The 26221-nt window shown below is 49.7% G+C and overlaps 1 protein-coding gene across 5 annotated transcripts in view; it reads right to left on the bottom strand.

Moving 5' to 3' along the window:
* The window catches only part of DVL3 (dishevelled segment polarity protein 3), a 52186-nt gene that overhangs the window by 11679 nt on the left and 14286 nt on the right, over nt 1-26221 (bottom strand). For all 5 annotated transcript variants that reach the window (XM_043492460.1, XM_038417484.2, XM_038417485.2 and 2 more), the window contains exons 2-3: nt 4894-4963; nt 433-554 (exon numbers count right to left, since the gene is read on the bottom strand). In XM_043492460.1, the coding sequence (XP_043348395.1) occupies nt 433-479 (47 nt within the window). In that variant the 5' untranslated portion in view covers nt 480-554; nt 4894-4963. The remainder of the gene's footprint in view (nt 1-432; nt 555-4893; nt 4964-26221) is intronic.

Genomic DNA, 26221 nt, shown 5'->3' with positions numbered 1-26221 from the left:
CTCCCTGCCAAGCCCTCAGTGAAATATGCTGGTACCATTTTTAAAAGAAAAGGGAGATGGAAACCTGTCATGTGTGATGAGCAATGGGAGATCAAAGCAACATCAGCAGGAGGTGTGGGTCCTCTTGCTGCTTGCAGCATGCCCTGCTTGTCAAACAATCAAAGAACTCCAGTCCTAGTGTTAATTACTCCATTCCCAGTGCTTGTTACTCCATTCCCAGCTCCACCACCCAAGGGACCCTGTCCTAGCACTCCACTCCCAGCCCCACTTCTGCCAGCTTGTGTCCCTACCATGCTGGTTAGCCCCTGCCCTTCCATCACTCTCCCCATCTTGGTTTGTGACCAATGGGATCACGTGGCCACTCCCAACTCAGAGCTCACTTGACAGCCTGTCCTCGGGAAGCCCACTGAGATGCGTCTCCACGTGACTTACTGGAAGGAGGGAGGCCTGGAGTCCCCAATGCCCCCAGTACGCTCCATGGAGGGCGGCAGCTCCGGCTGGTTATCGGCACAGACAGACCCCCCATCTGAGTGTGACCCCTCCGCAGACACCAGCTGGAGAAAGGAGAGAAAGGGAACGAAGCAGCTCAGGAACAGGGTGGGAGCCTCAGCATGAGGTACATTTACAACCGCACTGACCCTAGGACCAACTGGGGCTTCCATATCTCCAGCCCCTAGAAGCTGGTGGAGGAGGAGGTCTGGGCTGTGCCCAACCCTGGGGCAGACCCCAATGTGCTTTCCATCCTGACCATTCCAAGTATTCTGCAAACCCACAACCTCAGTCACACCAAGGGGCGTGGGCACGGCCTGTAAGCTGCCCTGTGAGGGGCTCAGTGCCTTGCTCAGAGCAGAAACTAAGCCTCAGGGTTTTGTGCACTGAAAAACATTGTGTTATACTGGTCATGAAGTAACCTAGATTGTATATGGTTTGGAACAGCACCAAGCACAATGAGGCCCCAATCTGGACTGGGGCCTCTGGGTACTGTTGTAAACAACCATCCACCGCCTGAGCCCCGGCTCAGAGAATAGGGTTCAGTGCCTATCACCACCATAGCATCAATGCCAGCTTACCCCCAGACAGGGAGAACTGGCTGACTCAGGAGGGTTGGGGAAAGGACAGAATGCACCAGACACGTTATGGAACTGTTTGTAGATGGCTCCAGCTGAGGCAGTTTCTAACTGGATATATCCCTCCACACTGCTGCCAAGCTGTGTTTGAAAGTGGTTTAGCTGGCACCACATTTAAGCAGGATTCCCAAACTTTGTCCGTAGGAGAGGTGGGGACCTAGGTCACTCAATCAAATGCAGCCTAGGACAGTGGTGATCAGAAGTCACTTTCCTATGAGGGCTGATCAATAGCTTCTGAGACGGAGAAACCAAGGCCACGTGGGCTAGGGAGAAAGCTACAAAGAGGAGCCAGATGGGAGGGGCACAAGCAGCCAAAGCAGGGACCATTGTTTCCTTGGAGAACCATCTACAGTTTTCACTGGACTTTCTCGGCCTTTGATGACTGGCTGTTTGCTCCAACCTTCCCCATTCCTCAGTCTTCACCTCAGCATCATTCCTCTTACCCTCTTGTCCCCTTCTCTGTCTCTCTCCTTCCCCATCCCTTCAATGTCCCTTCTCTCTTCCCTTTAACTGATCCCCCCCAAACTAAACCAACTAAGAAAAGAAAAATCAAATCATAGAACTAACATGCCGTTTGCTGCCATCATACTGTTCACTCTGATTGTGTGTTCTACCCCTTCCTCTGTCTGCTCTGTTTAGACTGCACGATCTTCAGGGGAGGGACTGTCTGTTCTGTGTTTGTACAGCACCTAGCACCCTGGTCCATGACCACGGATCCTAGGCGCTACAGTAATACAAACAGTAAATAAATACCCTTCCATTGTTTCCCCTTTCATTGCTGGGCTTGGCTGCCCCAAATATGTTTCCTACATGGCATGTTCCCTGCACTGGAGAGCAAGGAGATCGGCAGCGAGTTGTCTCCAGGCCCAAGGAGAGGATTCTGACACTGTCCCTCAGTCTTGGTCCAGTGCAGTGCTGGCCCTAGAACAGGAGCTGGTGCAAGTCTGGAGACAGGCTGAGCAAGAACGACAAGAGAGCTGGAGGCGAGAGGTACCAGGCCTAGCAAGGGCAGCCCCTGATCTTACTTGCTTGGACTACCTGTGTCCCAGTTCTTCTACCTGTCACTAGCCAAGGGAGGGGACAGGGCCTGATCATAGGACAAACAGGGAATAGTCCACTGCAGTGCTGGAAAGATCACCGGGGTGGAAGAGGAGGGATTTGTCTGGCAATTAACTGGACTTTGCTGTCTCCGATACCTTCATAACCTCTCCCCTGATGCAGCTGGGAAAATCCACCTGCAGCTCTGCTTTTGGTCAGCAGAGGGCACTGCAGATATTCAGAGAAGTGAACAAAGTCCTGGCTCCAATGAGCCCCCAGGCAAACAGAAACCTTGTTGCAAAAGAAGGTGGGGTGAGAGGCTGGGAGGCCCAGGAAAGCAGGATTGATTATGTTGTGGTGGGCTCAGGATTAAATTGCCCACACAAGAGAAGCATCAGAGGACAGGTTCTGAAAAGTGCACCCATGGCCCTCTCCATTTAGACACTGTGGGAATGGGGACAGGGAAATAACTACAGATAGACAGGGGGCTGGATCCAGGCAGTAATCTAACAGCACCGGGCTGGAACTCCCCCTCCCCTGTTGGGCAAGGGTCTGTCACTGCTTAGGTTTCAGAGTAGCAGCCGTGTTAGTCTGTATTCGCAAAAAGAAAAGGAGTACTTGTGGCACCTTAGAGACTAACAAATTTATTAGAGCATAAGCTTTCGTGAGCTACAGCTCACTTCATCGGATGCATTCATCGGATGTCACTGCTTAGTAACACTCATGCAGTTTCCCTGCCTCTTTAGCTGCTGTGAAGGCTTCAGACTCAATCCCCCCTGCTAAAATTAGCACTAGATTCCTGAAATAGCCTCACTCCAGCCTGTCTGGCAGCAGCAGAACAGACCACACAGCTCCCAAAGCCACCAACCGATGGGGAATCTTGGGGGGGAAGGGGGGTGTCGGAATGTCAGCTGCGCCCAGAGGGAGCCAAGTGCTACTGTCCACAACACACAAGGGCTGAAAGCCACTGCTAACTCCAGATGTCTGACTGCCCTACAAGGAGTCTAATTAATTCAGGCCCCATCTACAGCAGTATCAGTTGCTAACTTGCCTGGGGTACCAAGAACACAGACTGGTTCTGTGTAGGTAGATCGGACCAAACTGTGTTATACCCATATGACATGACTCTGCTCAGCCACAGGCCCTGAATCCGTCAGGGTGCAAGAGGGGAAGCCAGCTGCTGTGCATGCATACAAACCACATTTAGAAGTATGGCAAAGAAACGGAGTTGGGGAGCAGAGGGCTCGTAGCCTGCAGGCTCCACTGACCAAACACATAAGAACAAAGGCAACTGGGAAGGGGAAGAGCAGAGCAGACAGATGCAACTGCAATAAATACTGGAGAGGGATGACAGGTTTCAGAGTAGCAGCTGTGTTAGTCTGTATTCGCAAAAAGAAAAGCAGTACTTGTGGCACCTTAGAGACTAACAAATTTATTAGAGCATAAGCTTTCGTGAGCTACAGCTCACTTCATCGGATGCATTTGGTGGAAGTGAGCTGTAGCTCACGAAAGCTTATGCTCTAATAAATTTGTTAGTCTCTAAGGTGCCACAAGTACTCCTTTTCTTTTTGGAGAGGGATGGGAATTGGACACGCTCTGCACAGTGCAGGCTCCTAGCAAGCCACTAGAGGGAGAACTGCAAACTGTTCGGCAACAACTTAAAAAAGGCCAACTGTTTGTGTCTGAGCCGGCAGAGAGGCCTCCATTCCCTGCACTCACTAACAAAGGATTCAACCCCAGTGACATGGGTGTCTTTTTCAGACATACTCATGGCAGGGATAATGTGTGTAGCATGCCCTGGACACCCAGCCGGTTGGTCTCATATTTCTCTAACCTTACTGCTCCCCATCCTTCTTCCCCAACTGTCCTACCACCACCACCACTGCCGTTTTGTTACCCCTTGTCTGACCGTAGATGGTAAGCTCCTTGAGGCAGGGACTGTGTGTAATTTATCTGCACTGGGAGGGATCAGCTCTCATCAGGCCCAGGTCGCCAGTGCCTGATGGTGGCTTCCATTTGGGGACCGTTCGGTAGCCCCTGGGAAATGAGCTGTTGGATGTCAGTTTAGTTCCTAGTAGGCAGATGCCCACATCCCAACTAGCATCATCTGTAGCCTCAGCAGAGAGGCCAAGGGCTCAGTGGGCCATGGAGACTGAACTCTCCTCGTGTCCCAAAATGGGGTCCCCTCCAGGGCAAGGGGGAGAACACGTGCCTGGTGTGGGATGGAGGGAGAAGGTTGCCTGTGGCTGCCCAGACAGTACCTTCAGTCTTCACAACAGTCAAATCCAGTCCTCTTCTCCAGCACTTAAAACCCTTTGCTACAGTCATCTGAACTTGGAAAGCTGACCCCGCTGTCAGGGCACACTGGTTACCCTAGGCAGGTCAAGAGCAGCGCTCCAAGCAGCGGCTACACTAGGAAACAGTTACAAAAAGGCTTGAGACACGTTCTTAACTATTGTATCCCCAGGACTGATTCCTAGCAGGTGTGGAGGACCCAGGACAGATTTGCTCTAGGGCTCAGGACTAGGATGGGAAGTGGTACCCTCAGCCCAGACACTCCGGAGCTCAGCATGGCTTCAGCTCCTACTACAGTTAGTGCCTCTTCAGTACAAAGCACAGCTGTCCCACTGCTCTACCTGGCAATGTACCATGGGAATGGTGATTTTCACAGCTGGTTGTGTAGTCTGATGTAGAGAGAGACAGACATCCAGCCAAGAGGCCTGCTTACCCAGGACACCACCCGGCCATTGAAACAGGGAAGCTTGGCATTATCATCCGAGATTTCTTCCTTCACGACCCTGTGGACAAAAGAGATGGGACAGGTTAGCAACAAGGCTCAAAGCCTATGGCTAAGGGTCACAGAAGGCAGCTTTTGGGTTGAGCCATCAGATCCGACATCAGTAAGGAGATGAGAAGGGACAAGGAACTTCTGCTGTTCACAGAGGCACCCACGCTGGGTTGCAGTGTCATTTCTGATCCCCATGGTGCTAGCAGCAGAAGGCCCCACTGCAAGTTCAGAGAAATGGCCAGTCGCAGGGTTGATGGGATGGGGAAAATGCTGGAGGCAGTATGGACTCCAGCTGCTCAGTACCCTACTCTGCTCAGCTATCTCAACCGAGCCCAGAGAAGCCGAGTAGGGGGATGCCTGGAGAGAAACCAATGGAGGGAATTAACCAGGGTGCATAAAAATCACTACGTAAAATCATATGAAAATTGGATTTTTTTAAATTTAAATTAAATGCACTTAAAAAAAACCCTTTTAAAATTAAATTTGAAATTATGATCAGCTACGTGAAGGCCTACCACCACCATGATCAATGGAAATCATTAAAATATAATATGCTGCAAGAAGCCATCCTCAAATTCTGAAGAGGTAAAGGGTGCTGGGTTTTGAATAAGATAAAGATGTTTTCCTCTGAGTCTGTATCTTCTGAGGTCCAATCAAGCTTTTTAAAAGATGTCACAATCCATGTACATGCCATGAATTAAGTATCCGTATCATTTACGGTATTTGCAATGGAGCCAATGTGGCTATCTTCATTTTTCCAAATGTAAGTACTTCCCATTTCTGTTGTACAGAAAAGCCATTATTGTTGATTTCAGTTTTGCTAGCAGGTGTGAGGAATATTTGCTTCATTTGGCTTGGTTCATCAAAGTTGACAAACTGATTAGGAGTTGAAAATGCAGGAAAGCTTGTTTTCCTCTTCCACTCTATGACTAAAATCCTGAGGGAAACAAGGGCAGAGTTTCAAAGGTAATTTGGGACCTAAATATGCAGAGGGGTACCTAGGTGGATTTTCAAAAGCACCTAAGCAGGGTAGGTGCCTAATTCCCAGTGATTCAACTCTCATTGATTTCAAAATCCCACTGAAGGGAAAGGGAGCAGGAAATGTTGTTACAATGAAAGCCTTACTTAATACTTTACATTTCAGATGCTTTAACTGCTTTCCCTTCTTTTCCATTTCATTAATAAAAAGTTAAAAGAAGTTGTACTGGTGTGTTCCCCATCGTCTCTGAGGCTGAGGTCTCTGTATTTCAAACCCCAGACCTTGGTTAACACTGTTAATTGTTGGACAGTGACTGGTTATGACAACACCTTTGGCCTATATATTAATTTAGATGAAATAAAACAGCACCTATCTGCAAACACCTTTGAAAGTTTGGCTTACAGTGACCAGAAACTATCCGCCACTTTGTTAACTACAGTTAATATTGCCTTCATTTAACAAATCAGTTCTAAATGCAAAACATATTTTGATAACCTTATTTTTTTTCTTTATATATCCAGCACATTTAAGGTGATTTTATTCAGCTAATAAAAACAATTTTAAAATGCTGTTTTTGAGCATTTTTAATTGCATTCCAATCTCCATCCAAATGTAGCTTGACACAAAATCACATACAAAAAGTTAATCTAGTAAATAAGAAATGTATCATTTAGCATTTTCTAACATCAGAAAAAATGTAAAAATTTAGATTCTGAATATTAAGTTATATAATTGCTTAAATAAATGCATATGTGCATGTGTGTATAGATATTATACATATATATAATTTAGTAAAAAGGCTATATTTCATTGCAAATCAACATGTTTTAATAGCTACCAACCAATGAGAATGAACCTTTCTTTAGTAAAAGAACTAAAAAGTACAAATGCAAAACAGGATTAAATTTGAATCAGGGTTTCCAGCTTGGTTATTTACATCATGACTCAGATTGGTGATTTAAATCACTCCACTCTGGAAGTAACTATTACAGCGAAGCAGGAAGGCCCAAAACAAGGGCCACATCAGCCCAATCCTAGACATCCAAGGGCTTCCCCTAACTTACAGAAAATAAAACTGGATGCAGCTGTCTTCCCTGGACTGTGACCCATCAGCCCAGCATGCAATGCAACCTGGCCACTCAGATCAAGGCCGAGCACGTTGGGATATGGGAGCATAGGTACTCAGATAGCTGCTGAAATTAGGGCAGCAAACTGCATTTACACTCTTAAAGCATCAACCAAAGGCAAATGGACAATGCTATGTGCCAAAATCCAGGGAACAGGCTTTGCCCCACCCTGGCAGCAATATGAACTGCTCCAGTCAGTGCCATTTGAGGGAGTCACCAAATGAAACCAAATGGATTTCAAGATCACCACTGGCTGTCAACACACAATTGTCATGAACTCTTCCCAAGGCAGAGAAACAGTGGCTCCTAAGGGGCTGGGATGGGGTGGGAGGAAGAGAAGAGATGCAGCACCTCAATCCCACAACAGCCCAGAAGGCAATATCCCTTGGGTACAAGGAAAGGTACATCCACAGACCAGGAGGGCAAGAACACTTAGCAATTTAGAGCAGATTAATCCTTCCTCCTCTAAGATATAGCCACCCCAAGGTCACAGCAAGGCAGCAGCAAACCCAGAACTAAAACTCTGCCAGCCTAATGTTCCTTCCTGTAGTCTTCCACTGACGCTATCAGCATGGCTCTGCTCCATAGAGCAAGTGTCAAATGCTGGCACATTGCTGAGGAGACACCAGTCTCTTTCAGCACCCAGACCAGTCCGTCTCACTTGCTGGAAGGCTCCCCCAACACTCCCTCTTTGCCTGGCAGCACTAACATCAACTCAGACTGACACGGGCAGCCTGGACTCCATCCAGTTCCTAGAGAGAGCTCCAGGCAGAGCCAGTTTCCAGTACTGTCTGCAGTTTCCTTAGCAGCACAGAGCCCCAAGTGCAGGCAAAGGGGGCAGTGCTACCCACGGGCAGGGACAAAGTGACCAACAGCCAGGAAGGAACTGAATAGCCCCACAAACTGTGCTGGCTTTGGGGGGCAGGAAGTGGTGATAGGGGAGACCCCACAATTTCAAATGGCATGTCCCACAAGGGATCTGCTTCCCATGTCCCCACAGAAAAACAGAAGGAACACAGTTGCTCCAGGAAGGAAACAGGCCTTTCAGGATTCACACTGGTGCTGGGAGCAGATTTCTTCCCCATAGTACATGGACAAGCTCCTCCCAATCTACCCCTCTAACCTCCCTCTAATAATGCATGTTGCATTATTTATCATATATTTACCACCAGGATTCCAGTGTGCAATGAAATACATATTTAAAATCCCCAGAGGAAAGCTTGATAGCAATGAGCTCATCAGAAACTGAACAAGACCATCTTCCTCCGCCGCCCCCCCCCCCCCCCCCGCCCAGTTCTGCCGACGCCTGTCAATCCTGTCTGCACAGCTCCCCATGCTATTCTAGTCCTAGGCTCTCCACTCTATAGATCTGCTGATGCCTCCCAATCCTGAGCTAAGGTCCTCCTCCCCGCTACACCTCATGCTACCCCAGGTCAGTCACACTTGAGCTGGGCAGCCCCCCCGATAGCTGTGCATAATACCTGTTCTCAATAGGTTGCACAGGACAACCCTGGAGGAAGCCATGGAGAAGAAAAGGGCCACATACCTCCTGGGAAAGAATCCTCAGCTGGTGGGGGTCATACCCCAGGGTTCCCAAAGCACCGGATGAGACTGAAAGGGGCTTTTCACTCTTGGCTCTCTAAGGACCCTTCTACCTAGTGGCAGCCATGGCAGTCCTGTGGAGCCCAGCAGGCTGCCAGGACAAGGCTGATCCCCGGAGAAGTACCCCTGGTTTGCTGTGCACAAGGCAGGCTGGCCTCACACTGCAAGGGTTTAACAGACCCACTAGGTTTGGGTAGCTCTGGTGCACGCTGAGAAATGATATCCTCTCCCATCCAATGAGAACTCCTAGCTATTATTGGGCAGCCCTCACCCTGCCCAACGGAGCGTGGCACAGGCCACATGCCACAGAGCAGACTGCAATGGCTCTGCGACCCACAGAGATTACAGAGCCCAGCAGTCAACAGGGCTGGGAAACTGCTCCAGACAGGATCTGTATTCTTCACAGGCCATCATCCCTTCATATCATCCCCGAAGAGCGACCTACATGCTGTGTGGTCAGTACATGGCAGCACAGACCCAGGTGTGAGAGGACTGAAGATATCCTGGGCCTCAATAAAGATGCCCCTCCCGATTGCATGTGGCTTTCCATGAGCTATGACAGCACATTGCATTGCCTTCTGCAGCAATCTGCCACGCACAAACTGCACACATTGCCTCAACCCATGGGCACTCAGAGCGCAGCAGCCGTGGGCAGAGCAGCACGCCACACGCAAACAGCACACAGGGCCTGGCCCCTGGGCAGTGTTCCTCACACTGCCTCACTCCTCTGTGGTGCATTTTCCAACAAAGGGACCTGCGGGAAGGAGGAGGGGTCTGAGGGAGGCAGGGTGAGTGGGCGGATGATTCAGGCTCCATCCTCCAGTGACATGGAGGCGGATTGTACATGGAGCCAGGCTGGGGGAGGGCCGCAGGAGCTGGGGTTGGGTTTGCTGGGTATTCGGGAAACAGTTGTCTGCGGAGACAAGAGGCTGACACAAGCAGCACATCTGCTCCCATGCCGGTGGGGGAGGGGCAGAGGCAGCCTGTGAATAGAGAAGGAGGCGAGGAAGCCAGCTCAGGCCCTCATCAGACCCCTACCCTCCTGCAGCCTTCTCCCTCCAGCAGAGCCAACTGGTCCTCCCCAACACCACCCTCCAGGCTGCCAGCCCCTCCACCGGCAGAGGTGACCAAGCTGGAAATTTCCTGCAGGCTAGTAGCTTTGGGGCAGGGAGGCTGGGATTCATCTTGGTCCCATCACTCCACATGGATGAAAGGAGTGCAGACTGTCCTCCAGAGAGACCAAATCCCAGGCTCACAAGCACAGGGGATTTCATATATTACAGCAGGATGCATGGGGGTGAGGGGAAGGTAGCAGGAATGGGGCAGGGGGAGAGGAGGCAGCTGAAATCAAACACATACTTGGAAACTGCTGGCCTGTGTCCCCGATGGAGCCCCTGGGCTCCAGAGCCACTTTCAGGTAGCCTCAAATGCAGCTGCTGGAGTCTTAGCCTCTCTCATTTCCCTGCAGCACCTCCTGCTGACACAGCAGTGCTGGCTATGGGGGAGCTATGGGAATCAGTCCTGCCCAGGGCTCTCCTAGATAGAGCCCACTGGCTACCGGGGATGCGCAGGAAAGCTAATGCATCTGGCAAAAGAGAGAGAGAGAGAGATATTCAGCGGGAAGGAGAAACCCAGAAGTAGAAACCTGGAAACATTCGAGAAGCCTGGGGGCGAGAGTAGCTGTCTCTGGATATGCAGTTTTGAGTTGCGTATGCAGGGATATTCTTAGGCACAAAGGGGATAGACTCCCTCCAGAGCATCTTTGGGATGACCCCATCCAGAATTGTGTTCACTTCTGAAGCCTCATTATCAGAAAGATAATGACAAACTGAAGGAAGTTCAGAGCAAAGCCACTGAAATTATCAAGAGCACCCGGGGACTCACTTATGGAGAAGAGATCAGAAAACCCAAATCCGCATAGTTTGAGGGGTGGGGAAGAGGTTGAGAATGGAAGAGGGGGCAATAATGTGATCACAAAGCATCTGAGGCATGTATATTCCAAGGATGGAAAGGAATTCCTCAGAGTAAGGCAGGGAGCTAGGAGATTCAATCCAGCAATGGCAGTTGCAGGCTGAAGATCAGGAAAAACTTCAGAACAGAGAGATCAGAGGGGGTTTTTTTAATGTAAGGAAATTTATAAGCAAAAAGCTTAGTTTAGTTTAAGGAAAAACCTATCACAGAACAGTGGCATTTCTCAAACATCAGAAAGGCTAGAACTCAATGTTGAGCACAACCTTACGTTACAAAACCCCAAACATTAGGAAAGTAAGGTGCACAGCTTAGATCCTCCACATAACATTAACTCTGCCCCAGTATGAAAACTCATAGAACAACTGAAAACCAGGAGATGATCCTGGCCTTCAACACCACCACCACCACCACATGCTTCAGTGACTAAAAAAAACTGACGTGATTTAGCTCTCCACATCTATAGCATAGGCTCTTTAGGGTAGGAACCAGGTCTTGTCTCTCAACCACCCATGCAGGTGAATGGTGCTGAATAACTAGAGTAATTGTGCATTTATACCAAAATATTGCAGCCCTTATCACTACAGATAAATCCTCCTCAGTTTCTTCTGCAAGGTCCAAATGCTGTTGCCAAAAAGAAACAGGCTGTGACATCTTTTTACCAGAAGACATCATCCTCTGAAAGGCTGGATCCCAAATCAGGGCGCTTGCATGCCAGCGACCACACTTGTGTGTCAGATACAGAGGCCCTCTGCTCCATGGGCAAACTGTGTGCATCAGATAGGCTTAGGGGATTTGAGAAGTCTGCAGTCATAAACCAGAGGCTTCCCAGAGTCAATGAAAAAACTCCATCAACATGTCTTCGCCTCATGTGAATCAGCAGGCGCATGATGGGTATATGGGATGGAAGGGACCGGGACAGAGATAAGGAAGTTTTGTTGACTGACTGCATTTTCAGGTAACATTTGTATTCCTTGAAAGAGCAACATTCTCTCTGAAGGGTCTTCCACTGAAATAACTGAGGCAACCTTCAACTGAACTACATTTTATGGCTGGGAGATGCACATGCACTAAGTCTGTAAGGCATGCTGGGGTGAGAAGGGCTCTAGGAGCACGAGATGAGATTGTCACGTCCCTTCAAACTCCTTTCCCAAGCCCCCACGAGCAATATCTTCTTCGGCATTCCAATTTCATAGCACAAGGAGCTTACAGGCTCAACTGCACTCCAGCTCCCTCGAGGCTTCCCTCTCAGGAGGCAACATACTGTACCTCGACTGTCCTCAAGTGTCTCCATCCTCTGGTGCCAATGTGCTGCTGAGAACTTCATCACGCAGTTGCCTTCGTTTGAGGTTTTTGGGAAGCAGGGATTGTAAAGCAACTGATCTGCTAAACTGGGACCCTACAATAACACAGTGCCATAGCAAGCACCTGTCATCTGTTCTCCTGCGTAAGTCATAAAGTGAACTTTACAAGGAGTCTTCAGAGAGCACATTTTGTTTCACTGCTTGCTCACAGAGGCAGCAGGGAAAGCCACACCCAGGAATTAAAGCACATCACCAGACTCTGCCATTTTTGGCCTGACAACTCAAGAGTCTCTCAAAACCAGTCTCACGCCCTGGTGCTCCTATTGCTAAGGAAGTAATGGAGTCAGTGAAGGAGCAAACGACTGAACATGCGCATACCAACTGTAACAACTTCCCTCCCACGCTCCCTCAGATATGCTGTATTAAAAAGGAATTACTGTGGGGAAGTTCTATGGCCTGTTTTATACAGGTGATCACACTAAATGGTCACAGTGGTCCCTTGTGACTTTGGAATCTAAGGAATCAGTCATGCAGCATTTTTTTCAGCAGGGCTACGACGCCTTCAAACTGAGAACAGGCAAAGGGGGAGTGAAATTCTCCCCAGCCCAAGGGCTGAGCACTCTCACTTCAATGAAACCTTGGTCACTCACTGTTCCTTTGTCATTGTTGGGCAAGATCTTTATAGTTCCCGGCTCCTAACGAGCACCTTTGGCCTGCTTCATATCACTGCAATCATGAGGCCTTGTCAAGGCCCTATTATTATACTGCAATATAGCGTACAGGTCCCATTTAGGGATCGGGGCCCCACCGAACTAGGCACCGTACACACAATAAGAAGATGGTTCCTGTTATGATTTCTCTGCCCTAGACAGATACTCAAGCATTAGAAAAGCCCTTTCAGTGATTGGAAAAGAAACCAGCTCAGGCCCTATGTCCCAGAGCTGGAGGTGGCAGACACATTCAGCTCCTGCTGGATTTGTGCTCAGTGAAGAGGGCACCCCCTTCCATGTCACCCCACCCCACCCAGGACTGAGTGTTGATCCAGCCCAGGGATGCAGAAGGAACAGGATTTGGAAATAAGCAAACTGACCTCAAAGGCCTGTCTAACACCAAGTTTTAACTAAACTAAGCACGAGGCCCAGAAATCAAATTAAGCCAAAGACCCACAGTGGCCTCTCCCACCTGGATCTCTGCGAGCTGCAGAGTGACCATCTGGCTGTAGGAACCACCCTGCAAACAAACTCCACAGACCTATCAGGCTGAATAGACACAGGAAGCTGGGGAGAAAACTGCAGGAGACACAGGCAATTCCACATTAATTAATTTTGCCCTGCCCAGCAGACACCTCCAGCATCCACCCACACAACAATGTTTAAAGAAGCCAACAGAGGAGCCATTCTCCAGGCCTCTGAAGGTTCAAAGCCACTTTCATGCCCTCTGGCTGGGGCAAAAGGAAACACCCCAACTAAAAATAAGCCCATCTCCCCACTCCTGTAATCCAAGCAGCTTCAACTCATTGGGGCAGAATGAGCTAGTCTACAAGGTCAACCACAAGGGTAGCAGATAAGCCTAAAGGGACCATACTGGGGGAATGAATGAAGGGCCTCTGGGTAAAAAACTCCCTACAGACAAATTCAGGAAACCTTGGGCAAGCCAGCAGACATAACAACATACCCAGGACTGAAAGCTGGGCTCCTGCTGAAGGAAAACTGGCTCAGAGAAGCTGCAACTGAAAGGAGATGGATGTATATTAGGGTGGGCTAAGCACAATCCAAAGGTGGCCTTTAAGGTTCATCTGAATGGTGAGGGGTGGCAAACAAAAACAACAGGGCCTAGCCTACAGTGCTGCTCAGCTCCAGTTGGATCCAAGCAGCTGGGAGACACCACAGCAATGTCAAAGATACGAACATAAAGATTAAGCACATGATACAGCACCCATCACTGTAGTACCTGGGTGTCAACACCCCTTGCAACGCTTGCTGACAGAAGAGAGAAGAAACTCATCAACGTACCAACTAACTATCCAACAGGAATTGCCAGCTTGATGATGTCAAGCAGAACAGAGCTCAGCTCCCATTGGAATGCTAAGGAAAAAGCAGGGACTAGCCAGTTAGATGGAAGGAAAGATCTAGTAGGCCAATGGCAGTAGCTAACCCAGTGCTTACAACAAATCCGGTATACTTCACATTCTTATTTAGAAGCTCGTTAATGAGCTCTCTATGGAATCTCTGCAGTTCTACCAATACGTCACTGTTTTCCAGGCTGCCTGAGAACGTAACACGCTCTCTGTTCTCACCTGCAGGGGTTGGGACCTTACAGGGGTTAAAGCAAAAAAACATCAAAGCAAGGAGGCGCAAAGAGCTCTCCAGGGATATGGAGGGATACTGCAACAAAGGCCCTGGAGACCCACACCACTGCCAGTACATGTAGTGTGGCAGGCAGAGATGAGAAGATCAATGAGCCCCTGTGTGTGCAATGTAGCAGGCGGAAGGAGGCCCTCTTTCCTTGGCCTTTGGAGGAGAGAAGCCCAGCCAGCTCCAGCTCTTTCTTAACAGCAGGCAAAGCTCCTGCCAAAACAATGCTGATGCTGTGGAATGTGCTGGGTTAGCAGAACGGCTCATTCCTGGAAAAGCATCAACTCAGCGGGAGAGGAAAGAGGCAAGAAGAGAGAAGGGGGGATCTGAGCAACTCAACCTCCACACCTGGGGAACAAGGGAGTCACCACAAAACAATTCGCTCACCAGCAGCCCCTCCTCCTGGCCTCTCCGCACAACAGGCCCATCCCAGCATAGCCCCTTTGTTCTCAGACCATATTTCTGGACCAGTCAGCAGTGCAGACTCCTCACAGAGCAGAACTGGTATGGCACAAAACCAGGCAGACACCTCCAATCACGTACTAGTCCTGGGCACACATGAGTTGGGAGGACAGTGACTATTCACTGGATTTATTCCCCCCCACCCCGTGAACAATCGGTATGTGTTTAACAACAGGTCTGCCCAGGGAGGGGGGAGGCAGCAAAATTGCCTCTGACTGCACCCTGGCCTCATGTCACCGACCAAAGTTCCAGCTAAGCTTCACAGCCCCGCGGTAGCCTATTAAGCACCACACAAGCGCACAGGGCTGCAGCAGGGAGAAGCGCCTCTCTCCATCACGGCAGCTCCGGGGCCACAGGATAGGCACCGAGATCTCCCCGGGCCGCACCAGGTCTGGGCCGGGACTAGGTTGGGGCCAGAGGAGGGGGAGGGGCACCTCTTCCCCAACTACGGCAGATCCAGGGTTGGGCTGGGCCTGGGAGAGGCACCCCACCCCAGCCCCGGACCTACCACGGCAAGGGGACAGGCACCCCTCCCATGGCCCCAACCTAATCCAGCCCAGGGAGAGGTGTCACCCCGCTGTAGCCCCAGGGTAGCCTGCACCCCAAGCCTCTCATCTCCAGCCCCTCCCCAGAGCCGGCACCCATAGCCAGAGCCCTCACCCTCCGTACCCCAACCCTCTGCCCCAACCCTGAGCCTTCTCCCACATTCTGAACCCCTCGGCCCCACCCCTGCCACATGAATTTTGTTATGCGCACCAATACGGAGGTGATGTGTGACACATCACCTCCATATTGGTGCACATAACAAAATTCTTTCCGCATACGTGTGGGAAAAATTAGAGGGAAAACTGTCACCAACCATCACATACTACCCTCACATTGCCCCAACTAATAGTGCAAGAGGACTGGGAAGGGCAGGGAGGGGGAAGCCCAAACATGAGACATTCAGGATGAAGGAGAAGGCACAACCTTGCTTATCAGACTCTAGGTCAGAAGATTCCAGTAGTCTCAGCCCCTATGGCCTCCCACAGTGCAGCTGCCCAGAGGGGCTTGTAAAGCAAGGGCAGTGGGTAAGGTTGGGAGTTCTACTCATACACCTCTGAGGCCAGGATGAGGATGACTCCATATGGGATGCTGGGCTGGACAATGGAGGGCAGTGCACCCACTGATGGGGCACCTCCCTTCCCACAGTGAGCAGAAGCCAGTGCTGCTTCCTTATGTGGGAGCAACTACAAAGCTCCATTCTTGGGCCTTGATGGCTATTTTCTTTGAAGCAGCATCTAAAGGACAAAGTCATGTTTCTCAGCCCTAGCAAACACAAATTTCACACATGTTCTTTCCCAAACACATGACTTCAGATAAGCAGCTATGTTCCTTCTACACCCTGCTCCCATTTCCAATGAAATGCCCTGTAAGGACAGAGAGGGGCAGCTGTGGGGAGAGGCAGAATTCTGAGCCCATTTCTCCACAGGCTCCAAAGTCTCCAGATGGCTGTGGGACTATCAACAGCAACTTCTCTCCTGACCAGTTTTCAGAGTAGCAGCCATGTTAGTCTGTATTTGCAAAAAAAAAAAAAAGAGTACTTGTGGCACCTTAGTCTCTAAGGTGCCACAAGTACTCCTTTTCTCCTGACCAGGGCACTCTGTGCCTACACAGACAGCCTCTGCAAAGCCAACAGGGGAGTAAAAAACAAGCACCAAATCACCTCCTTTTATAGTATGACAAAGCATGAGCCCCAGACAATGACAGATGGAACCACAAAAAAGTGTATACGCCCCTTTCCAAAAGTTGGGCCAGGGCAGCTGCGGATGATGGCTTAAGAAACAACTGGATAGTCACAGATCCAGGACTCTACATCCCAGCATATCTTTTGGGGGAAGGGAGGGCGAGCAGTTACACCAATTCCCTACCGTTACACCAATTCCCCTGCTGGCTCTCGCTCTCCTCCCAGATGCAGGGGAGGAGAGTGAGAGCCAGCTTGAGAACTATTTCCAACCACAGCTGGAGCAATCACTGGACCACTCCTCTGCACCAGAGCCAAGCAGGGAAGGAGGAAATCACACACCTAATATTGTATAGAGTGCCCACCAGACAAATGTCAGCAAACTGGAAAGAATTCAGAGAAAAGCACCAAAAACAATGTGGCTGGAATGATCAGCCTACAAAGAGACAGTTACAGAAATACACCTGTCTACTGGGGGAGGAGGCATGGAGAACAGGAACCAACAGACCAGACCAGACCACTGGACCAGCTAGCCTAGTTTCCTGACTCCAACAGTGGCCAGTACAGTCATTTCAGAGGAAGTTGAAAGAAATTCACAGAATGAATACTGAATGGGACAAGTTTTAAGAGCATTTTATACTAAATCCAGCCATTTCTCAGGCTCTTCCCCAGAGGCAGGACCCAGCACTAGAGCAATGCACCTACTGTAGGACAGGCATAGCCTCTCAGCAGGGCCACCATAACAAAGATTATTTTCCGGGCAAATCAAAGGGTATGTCTACACTACAAAATTAGGTCGATTTTATAAAAGTCGATTTTTAGAAACCGATTTTATACAGTCGATTGTGTATGTCCACACTAAGCGCATTAAGTCGGCAGAGTGTGTCCTCACTACTGTGGCTAGCACTGACTTACAGAGCGGTGCACTGTGGGTAGCTATCCCACAGTCCCCGCTGCCCAATGGAATTCTGGGTTATGCTCCCAATGCCTGATGGGGCAAAAACATTGTCGTGGGTGGTTTGGGATACATGTAGTCAGGCCCCCCTCCCTCCATGAAAGCAACGGCAGACAATCATTTTGTGCCTTTTTTCCTGGGTTACCCGTGCAGATGCCGTACCACGGCAAGCATGGAGCCCGCTCAGCTCACCATCACCGTACGTCTCCTGGGTGCTGCTGGCAGACGCGGTACTGCATTGCTGCATGGCAGCAGCTCCTTGCCTTCGCAGCAGATGGTGCAGTAGGACTGATAGCCGTCGTACGTCTCCTGGGTGCTCCTGGCAGACCACGGTGAGGTTGATCAGGGGCGCCTGGACAGACACGGCTATCCTCCTCTTGGAGCACCAAATGGGACCCACAGACTCCAAGTCATTCTCTTCTTTAAGTTTCGTCTCACGGAGATTCAGTCCTGCCTGGAACATCATGCGAGCTGGAGGCTTCTGCCTCAGGCTGCTCTCTCAGCCAGCAGCACCATGAGGTCACACCTACCCCAGCCTACCCCTTGCTCCCATGGCTCATGAAGCCTGGACAGTAGTAAGGAGCAGTTCAACTATAGGCTGAGCAAGTGCAGAATGGTGGTAGAATGTGCTTTTGGATGTTTAAAAGCTCGCTGGCGCTGTTTGCTGACTAGATCAGACCTCAGTGCAACCAAGATTCCCATTGTTATTGCTGCTTGCTGTGTGCTCCATAATATCTGTAAGAGTAAGGGGGAGACGTTTATGGCAAGGTGGAAGGTTGAGGCAAATCGCCTGGAGTCCGATTTTGAGCAGCCAGACACCAGGGCGATTAGAAGAGCACAGCAAGGTGCACTGCGCATCAGAAAGGCTTTGAAACCCAGTTTCATGACTGGCCAGGCTTCGGTGTGACAGTTGTGTATGTTTCTCCTTGATGCAAACCCACCCCCCTTTATTGATTTTAATTCCCTGTAAGCCAACCATCCTTCCTGCTTCAAAATAAAGTAACTATTGTTTTGAAACCATGCGTTTTTCTTTATTAATTAAAAAAAATAAGATAACGGAGAAGATAGCCCAGGTGGGGAGGGGGAGAAGGAAGGACAAGGCCACATTGATTTTTAGTGTGGCTACAATAAGCAAATTGTTTGAATGACAGCCTTCTGTTGCTTTGGCCATCCTCTGCCCTGGAGTGGCTGGGTGCCCAGAGCCTCCCCACACCCGCATTCATGGGCATCTGGGTGAGGACGCTATGGAATATGGGGAGGAGGGCAGGCGGATACAGTGGATGCAGAGGGGGTCTGTGCTCTTGTTGACTTTCCTGCAGCTCCAACAGACACTTCATCATGTCCGTTTGCTCCCCATTAGCCTCAGCATCACGTCCTGCCTCCGCTCTTCGCGCTCACTTGATTCTTTCCTGGCCTCTGCCACTGAATGCCTCCATGCATTAAGCTGTGCTCTATCAGCGCAGGAGGACTGCATGAGCTCGGAAAACATGTCATCACGAGTGCGTTTTTTTCACCTTCTAATTTACGATAACCTCAGGGACGGAGATGATACGGGGAGCGTAGAAACATTCTACACTCTACGATTCTGGGGGGACTACATGGTCACCTGTGCTGCTGAGTTCACCACACCGACCAAACAGGAAATGAAATTCAAAAGTTCCCGGGGCTTTTCCTGCATACCTGGCTAGTGCATCGGAGATCAAAGTGCTGTATAGAACGGTCACAATGGAGCACTCTGGGATAACTCCCGGAGGCCAATACCATCGATTTGTGTCCGCACTACCGCAAATTCGACCCAGCAAGCTTGATTTTAGCACTACTCCCCTCATTGGGAGGAGTGCAGAAGTCAATTTTAAGAGCCCTTTAGGTCGACGGAACGGGGTTGGTTGTGTGGACGTAGTCATTTTTAAATCAACCTAACGCGGCTAAATTCAACTTAACCCCATAGTGTAGACCAGGCCAAAGTCTCTTGGTTTAGTGCTGCTTCCTGCACTCCCCCAGCGCTATGCAAACACCAGACCTGAGGGGCCAGGGAAGCGAAACAGAAGGAAAGGAGACACTGGTTTTGGCAACTGGAAGAACAAGAAAAGAAAGATAGATGCTCTGATCCCACCTAGTAAGAAAGAGGATGTGCTGGGACTGAACAGAGACCCAGAGAGCGAGCAAGTTACAGAACAAAACTAACACTGACCAGTCAAGTCAACCACTCCCCCAAGGAGATGGCATACTGCTCCAAGCAACAGGTTAGCCAAATGTGCAGGACAGGAAAAGTCCCAGCAGCCCCAGCCCTTCCCAGGCTGTTCTCAAAATTAAAGTCATTCTGCTTTGGCTCCCTTGCTTCTCTTGGATCACTGTCACAACTGGCACTAATTGGTCCTCTTCTTGGTGGTCTCAGCAAATCTAGGTTGTCAGGCCGCAATCCTGTAGCGGTCTCTCCAGAGCAGGGTGAAGACACAGTGGAAGTTGGTAGGACTTGCCCTGCTTCTACCCAAGTTGCAGCTATTATGTGAACAAACAACAGAATACTGAGTTCTGTTGCAGTTTTGAAAAGCGGTTATACTAGCAGTTAGTTAAACCTTTTCCAACACCACTTCAGAGTGGCCCATTGCTGATAATTATGCTCAGCAACAGATCCACTTCCTGCCCCAGTGTATTTGCAGGATGGGCAGAGTTATGTGACCCAGGACTTCCACTTCCCTCACTCTTAGCCGTATTGAAGCAAATTTGCATGGAATGTCTCTCCTTGCCCCGCAGTTGAAGCGCTCCTAGTGACAACGCATTTGAGAGACTGGGAGATCCATACAGGATCACATAGCTACACAGGCATGTGACTTCTGTGCACATCTCAACTCAGGTGCATGTGAACTCCACATCTCAGGAAGAGCACACAAGCAGCAGGCAATTTCCCCATACTTAGCACAGCCCAAGGCTGTGCCACACGGAGGGTTGTGTCAGCTGGGGGGACTAGAAGATTCAAAAGGGCCCAGATTAAAGATATACGTGCATAAAAAGGCAGCTGAATTGGGTGACAAACACACCATGATTCTTGGGGGAGGAGGAGAGAAGGTCCAGACTAACAAAATTCTACCTTTTCAAAATTCCAAAATAATCCACCTTTTGGCTCCAGTTAACATGAGAAATCTTATCCAAGAGGGCCCCTTGGGGAGAAAGTTGTATGTTTCTGAAAATGTATCTATAATGCAAGTCCCTCTACCATACTACAATGAAGGCATCTCCTGGCCTAGTCTGATTTCACTTGTGGGAATAGAGAGGTTGCATTAGGAAGGTCTAAGTAACACACGGATGAGTCAGCTACCACAATGACTAGCACCCTAAGGTCCTTCTCTGCACTCTCAAAGCTTTGCCACCAAACTGGCGATCACATCAAGTACCAAAATCACACTTACTGCAATATTTTTCACATTATCCCCAGCTATTTAATGACTCGGACACTGCAATGAAAACAAAAGGTAGACCAGAAGCTGCCCTGCAGGGTTCAGTGTACGTTAGGTGCACGAGATGCTCTCCTCCCAAACAGCATAAGAATCCCCAACAGTGAACAGTTTGGTTTGCCCACATATAGATCACCCACAGGACTCTTGAGTCACTGGTACAGTGACTTGCTACTAGCCTCCTAGAAATGAAAAGCTATTCAGGGGAAGACAGGAGTGTAGGTAGGAGAAAGAGGATATTATTAAGAAAAGCAATAATATAGGCTATCAGCGAGAACTCTGCCAGAAGAGAAACTTGCTAGGGAAATCATTTTCCTAGAAAAGAGGTGGGAGTCCAACTGCTTCAGACATTTAAAACTAGACTGGGGCAAAACATTAGAAAAAGTGCATTAGAGAATAAAACTACCCCAGTGTCTGCAAGCCAGACTGGGGGTGCATCCACACTAAGAAAAAAGTGTGTTTTGCCAACAGATAGTAACCAGTGCTTAATTCGTGCCAGGGCTGAGGCACCTATAGGCTTGGCAGTTCATAGCCCCGGCACTGATGCTTGCCACATCAGTTATGAAAGTAAAAATACTGCTTGAGACCCGGCACCTCTTTCATTACAAATTAGGCACTGATAGTAACTAACGTGGTGAAGTTATGGATAAGGCAGTTGTAGTTTTAACACAGGCAGAGGTAAACACTAATGGTAAAAATAAAACATTTTTTCCCCTAGAGAAGACCAGACCTAGATGAGCTCACATCCACAGGCCTTTTTCACTGCTAGCTTCTGTGCTGTCTCTTCAGTCCCTGGTACTCACTACAGAGCCGGAAAGGGTTGGATTTACAGCCGACACCACACAAGGGGCCAGTTTAGGAAAGAATTCCATCAGAAATCCTAGCAAAGTCCTTAGGACACCCACATTAGTAACAACTCAGGAAGAACCCTGTCTGTACAATAAATCCCTCTGGAATTCACCCCATGAAGCTAGAATAAGACCTGACCCTTTCTCAGCACATCCCAGCCAAGGATCTTAAAGCACGTTCCAAACACTAATCTCTAGCCCAATAAAGTAGGTCAGTATTACCCCAATGTTACAGAGGGGGACTCTAAGGCACACAAAAGGGAAGTGTCTTGGCCAAAGTCAGTAAATTGGTGGCAATGCTGAGAACAAAATCCAGGGCACCCGACTCCTAGGCCTACACTTTCAGCACAAATGTCCTCTCCATTGTAATCCAAGCCTGTGACACAGCTCCCAGAATGCAATCCTGTTTGACTTGCCCTTAGACTCATCTCTGAGGTAGACTAGTGTGTATGGCAGCAGCTGCTGGGCATCAGAGAACAGAGAAACCCAAACACAGCCTGCCTCATTCACACCCAGCACTCCGCATGAGTCACTGAGACAGCTGGCAACAAAGAGGGAGGTCATTCAGCAGATGCTCTTCTCAGCACTGCAAGGGCAGATCCAGAAGTCAGCTGAGAGGAAAGACTTTCCCAGACAGGGCTGCCGCTAATTCTCTCCTAGCAGCTGCTCTCTAAGGGGAAGCCTATGTCCCTACCCTGGGGGGCATGAGGAAGCCTGTTCCCTCCCCCAGAGATTTAAAGTTTAAGTGCAGTTCGGAGCCTGTAGTGCCAGAGCCAACAAGCCTGATTCATTCCTACCTGTTCAGTCATTATTATGGGAATTCATTGTAGTTTTACTTACATCTTGGCCAGCAAGGCAGGCAGAGCAGAGTGGGGACAACCAACTCAAAGCCCAGCCGGTATGACGCACTGACTGAATGCTGCTCCCACTGCCCTGGAGACTTGAGCCACGATGGGGCAGTCCTAGGGAATTTTTCCCCCCAATCTAAAAAGTAACTGATATAAAATCATAATTGTTCCAACTCCAAACAATACTGCCTGTACAACTGTGAGCCCAGGGGAGAAGAGCCCGGCTCCAACTCTGTGCTTGCCAAAGCTACCAGAGCAACTTAGCTCTTAGCTGTGCTGGCCCATTGTAATTATCACCGTCACAACAGCACAAGGCTGGAGAGAGAGAAAAGCCAGACCAAGAGCCTCGGAGCAGCAGGAAGGAAGCTCAGGATGCCAATATGTCTCCTCTGCAAGTCACCAAAGCTCTTGTCTGCTTAGCCTGAGAGTTCTTTGAGGCAGGGATGGCGCACACAGTACAGAGCACCCAGGCACACTCTATAAACAAGAATAATGACTGGAACCTCTCTTGTAGACGTGGTCAGAGGGAGTGGAAGGTTTTGCTATGGAGCCAAAATAGCTGAGAGATTGGCCCAATCTCCCAAAAATCAGATCTGGCTCCAAGTGCCCCAAAAATGTGTTGGGGAGAATTGATCTGAAAACTGTACTACGGACAGTAGCTTCCAACAAAGTCTCGTCTAACACCTCCCCCTCCTGAATGAAATGATGGGGTTCATGTGCTCCATCTGAACAAGCAGCCATGAGGGCTGGGATCACATGATGTTGCAGCCAGAACCACCCCGCTACAAACACTCCAGAAAACCACCAGCCAGATAGCAAAGGTCATGGCAGCAGCCTCCAACTAACAAACAAGAGGGTGGGAGGGGAAAAAGGAGGGAATCAATCGGAAACACCAAACAGGGTTCTGGCTGTCACCCCATCAGATAAGCCTCCACGCAGCCCAAACAGCATCCAGCGTGCACAGAGGACTGGGCAACACCTAGGCAATGTCCACATCAGCAGATTGCACAGCATTCTACAAACCAAACTCACTCAAGCCCAGCTGCCCTGCAGGGATTTTCACAAAGAGTCAGGTAAAAGCAATGCCCTGGTGCAGGACACTGCTGTGTTCTCTGGGATGTTTACACGGGACGCAGCCAAGGCTAGCTCAGGGGCAGCGGAGGTGACAGATCAGCAGAATCGAACCGATTCTCTCATTCCAGGAGTATCCCCTGCATAAACTGAAACATCCCATCAGCTGCAGTGGGGAGTCTGCATAGCCCTTTCCCACCACACCAGACAGAAAGTGTGAAAAATTGGGACGGGGGTGGGGGGGGTAATAGGAGCTTATATAAGAGAAAGACCCAAAAATCGGGACTGTCCCTATAAAATCGGGACATCTGGTCACCCTACACCGCCCCCAACAGCTACACAGGAGGCTTCTGCTAACCTACATCATAGAAGCCTCAGAAAGGACACAAGGAGCTTTAACAATGTACTCTGCATAGCTAAAGAGAAAGGCGTATGGCCTGACTGCCGAGAAAAAGGGGCTGGTTTTTGTGAGGAAGATGGAAACCAAGCACAACTGTGAAGAAAGAGCTGCTGGGGGATCCACTCCGAGTCTCCTCTTCGCACTCCCCTTCCCTCCTGGCTGAGCAATGTCAAGCCAAACTCTGCACATCAGCTTCCATAGCTCAAGAGGGCTCTGGGCCAGAATGCTGCAGCTCAAACACATTTGGTCCTGTCAGCCTCCTGGGGATCTGCAAGACTGAGCAGAAGCTTGTTTCTTAGTGTTTGCACAGCCATGCCCGAGTCTCTGAGGAGGGAGCACATGGCATCAGTTCAGTGATTGCCTAGTTCAGGAGAAGCCCTCATCGGAGGCAGAGATTAGCTAGTCCTCTGGGCAGTGCACTGCAACAGGACGACAATACAGCCATTGCAACAATATATGACAACAGTCACTGGACAAGACACTTCAAATCAAGACGAATTACAGAGTTGCTCAATGAGAGGAGAGTAGGTGGGGAATCCAAGGGCAAACAAGTCATGTACATGGGAGCTACGCTTGAGGAGAGCGACTGGTGGGGGCTCAGCATCCTGAGCCATGAGCACAAGGGGCACGAGCTACCACCATCTGCATCACCAACTCCAAGCCAGCCAACAACACTAATTCCCTGGCAATCCCATCCCCTTACTGCTCCCGGCAAAGGGGACACTAACATTGCCCCCAAGCAGCACCACCCAGACACATGGCTAAAAGGCAGCCACGCTACAAAGGTAGCGAAGGGCCCTATGCGAAATGGAGCTCTGCCAAGTTCAGAACAAGACTCTCAAACATTTATTTTAAATGGAAACCAGGAGACCGAACAACGGCTGCCATACTGTCATCATTAGCTCACTAATAGGATAAGAGGCAAAAGTAAACCAGAAAACCAACAGTATCATATTCTTCCAGTGAGCACTAGGGGAGGGCACTCACTGTCCTGACCATAGAAGCCAGAGATACCCCCCGACCGAAGCCTCACATGTTCCCTGGCAGGCCACTACGTGCGTGAGGCCTCTTTCCTTCACTCAGAGCACTAGACCCTGCTGTCACTGAAAGCCACTGGCAAACCACTGAGCTCAGAAAGTAGAGTCAGGGACTGAAGTCAATTTAATGCTGAGTACAAAAAACACCCTTTCTGGCAGAACCATGTGCTATGCCCTCAGCTTTGGAACAGTCTCTGGGAGGAATCCCTTCGATGTGCCAGACTCCCAAGGGGTATCACTCTTCCTTCAGGGTGGGCCATGAGGCCTCACCACCTCCAAGACTGAACGTCTGGGGCTCCAGCCCTCCTGCTTCACCCTGAGCTCCTTCCAGAGAGTCCAGCTGAGACGGACCCTGGTAGAGACTTGTCCGCCCTGTAGGGATTAATGCACTAGTATTGGCAGTGACGCTCAGTGTCAAAAAACATCAGGTTTATCAGTCAGTTGGTCACAGCCTAGGAAGTCCTTAGATGAGCACAGAGAACTGAAGGTTAAAGCATAGTCCAAGCCCATTCTGGTTAGCCCAGAGCCCAACCAAGCTGTAATGAACTCCATGTTCAGGGTCTGTCTCTCTCTCTCTCACTCACTCTGACCTCCAGGGGCAGTTCCCAAGTGAGAGGCCCGACTCTTTCCAACAGTCAACTCCGATCCCTCCACCTCACTCCTTCCCACTTCTTTGTTCTCGAGCTGGGGGATTTTGCTCAGTTTCCCTGCTGAGCGGTGGGGAAACCCCTCTCCCTCTGGGCATCAGTTGCCAGGTGTCAACGTCCTGGTGACTGGATTTGCCATGGTCTTCTCAGATTTTCCACTCATATGGGGTCAGCCTCGGTCAGTCCTTTTTAAGGATCCATTCAGGCTCAGACAGGTGACATTCATACCCATGTATATCTCTCAGCCTGTCTGAGAGCAAATGGTCCCTTTTCCTCCACTACTGGGTAGCCAGGCGAAATACAGGAGAAACCGAGGCACACATAGGTTTCACAAAAATTTACAGAAAATTCCCACTTCGCCACATCATAACCAAATAGGACCTTGTGATGGACAGCATACAGCAACTCAGGGAAACAAGGGTGTAGGGCCATGTTTATACAAGGGTTAAATCCAGTGGAATACATTTCAGCAGATGGGCTGAGAACCATGC

Source organism: Dermochelys coriacea, chromosome 9 (assembly GCF_009764565.3).
Source record: "Dermochelys coriacea isolate rDerCor1 chromosome 9, rDerCor1.pri.v4, whole genome shotgun sequence".
In the NCBI taxonomy this organism is placed as follows: Eukaryota; Metazoa; Chordata; order Testudines; family Dermochelyidae; genus Dermochelys; species Dermochelys coriacea.
The sequence above is the reverse complement of the archived record's forward strand: the minus strand, read 5'-3'. Positions and strand labels throughout refer to the sequence as shown.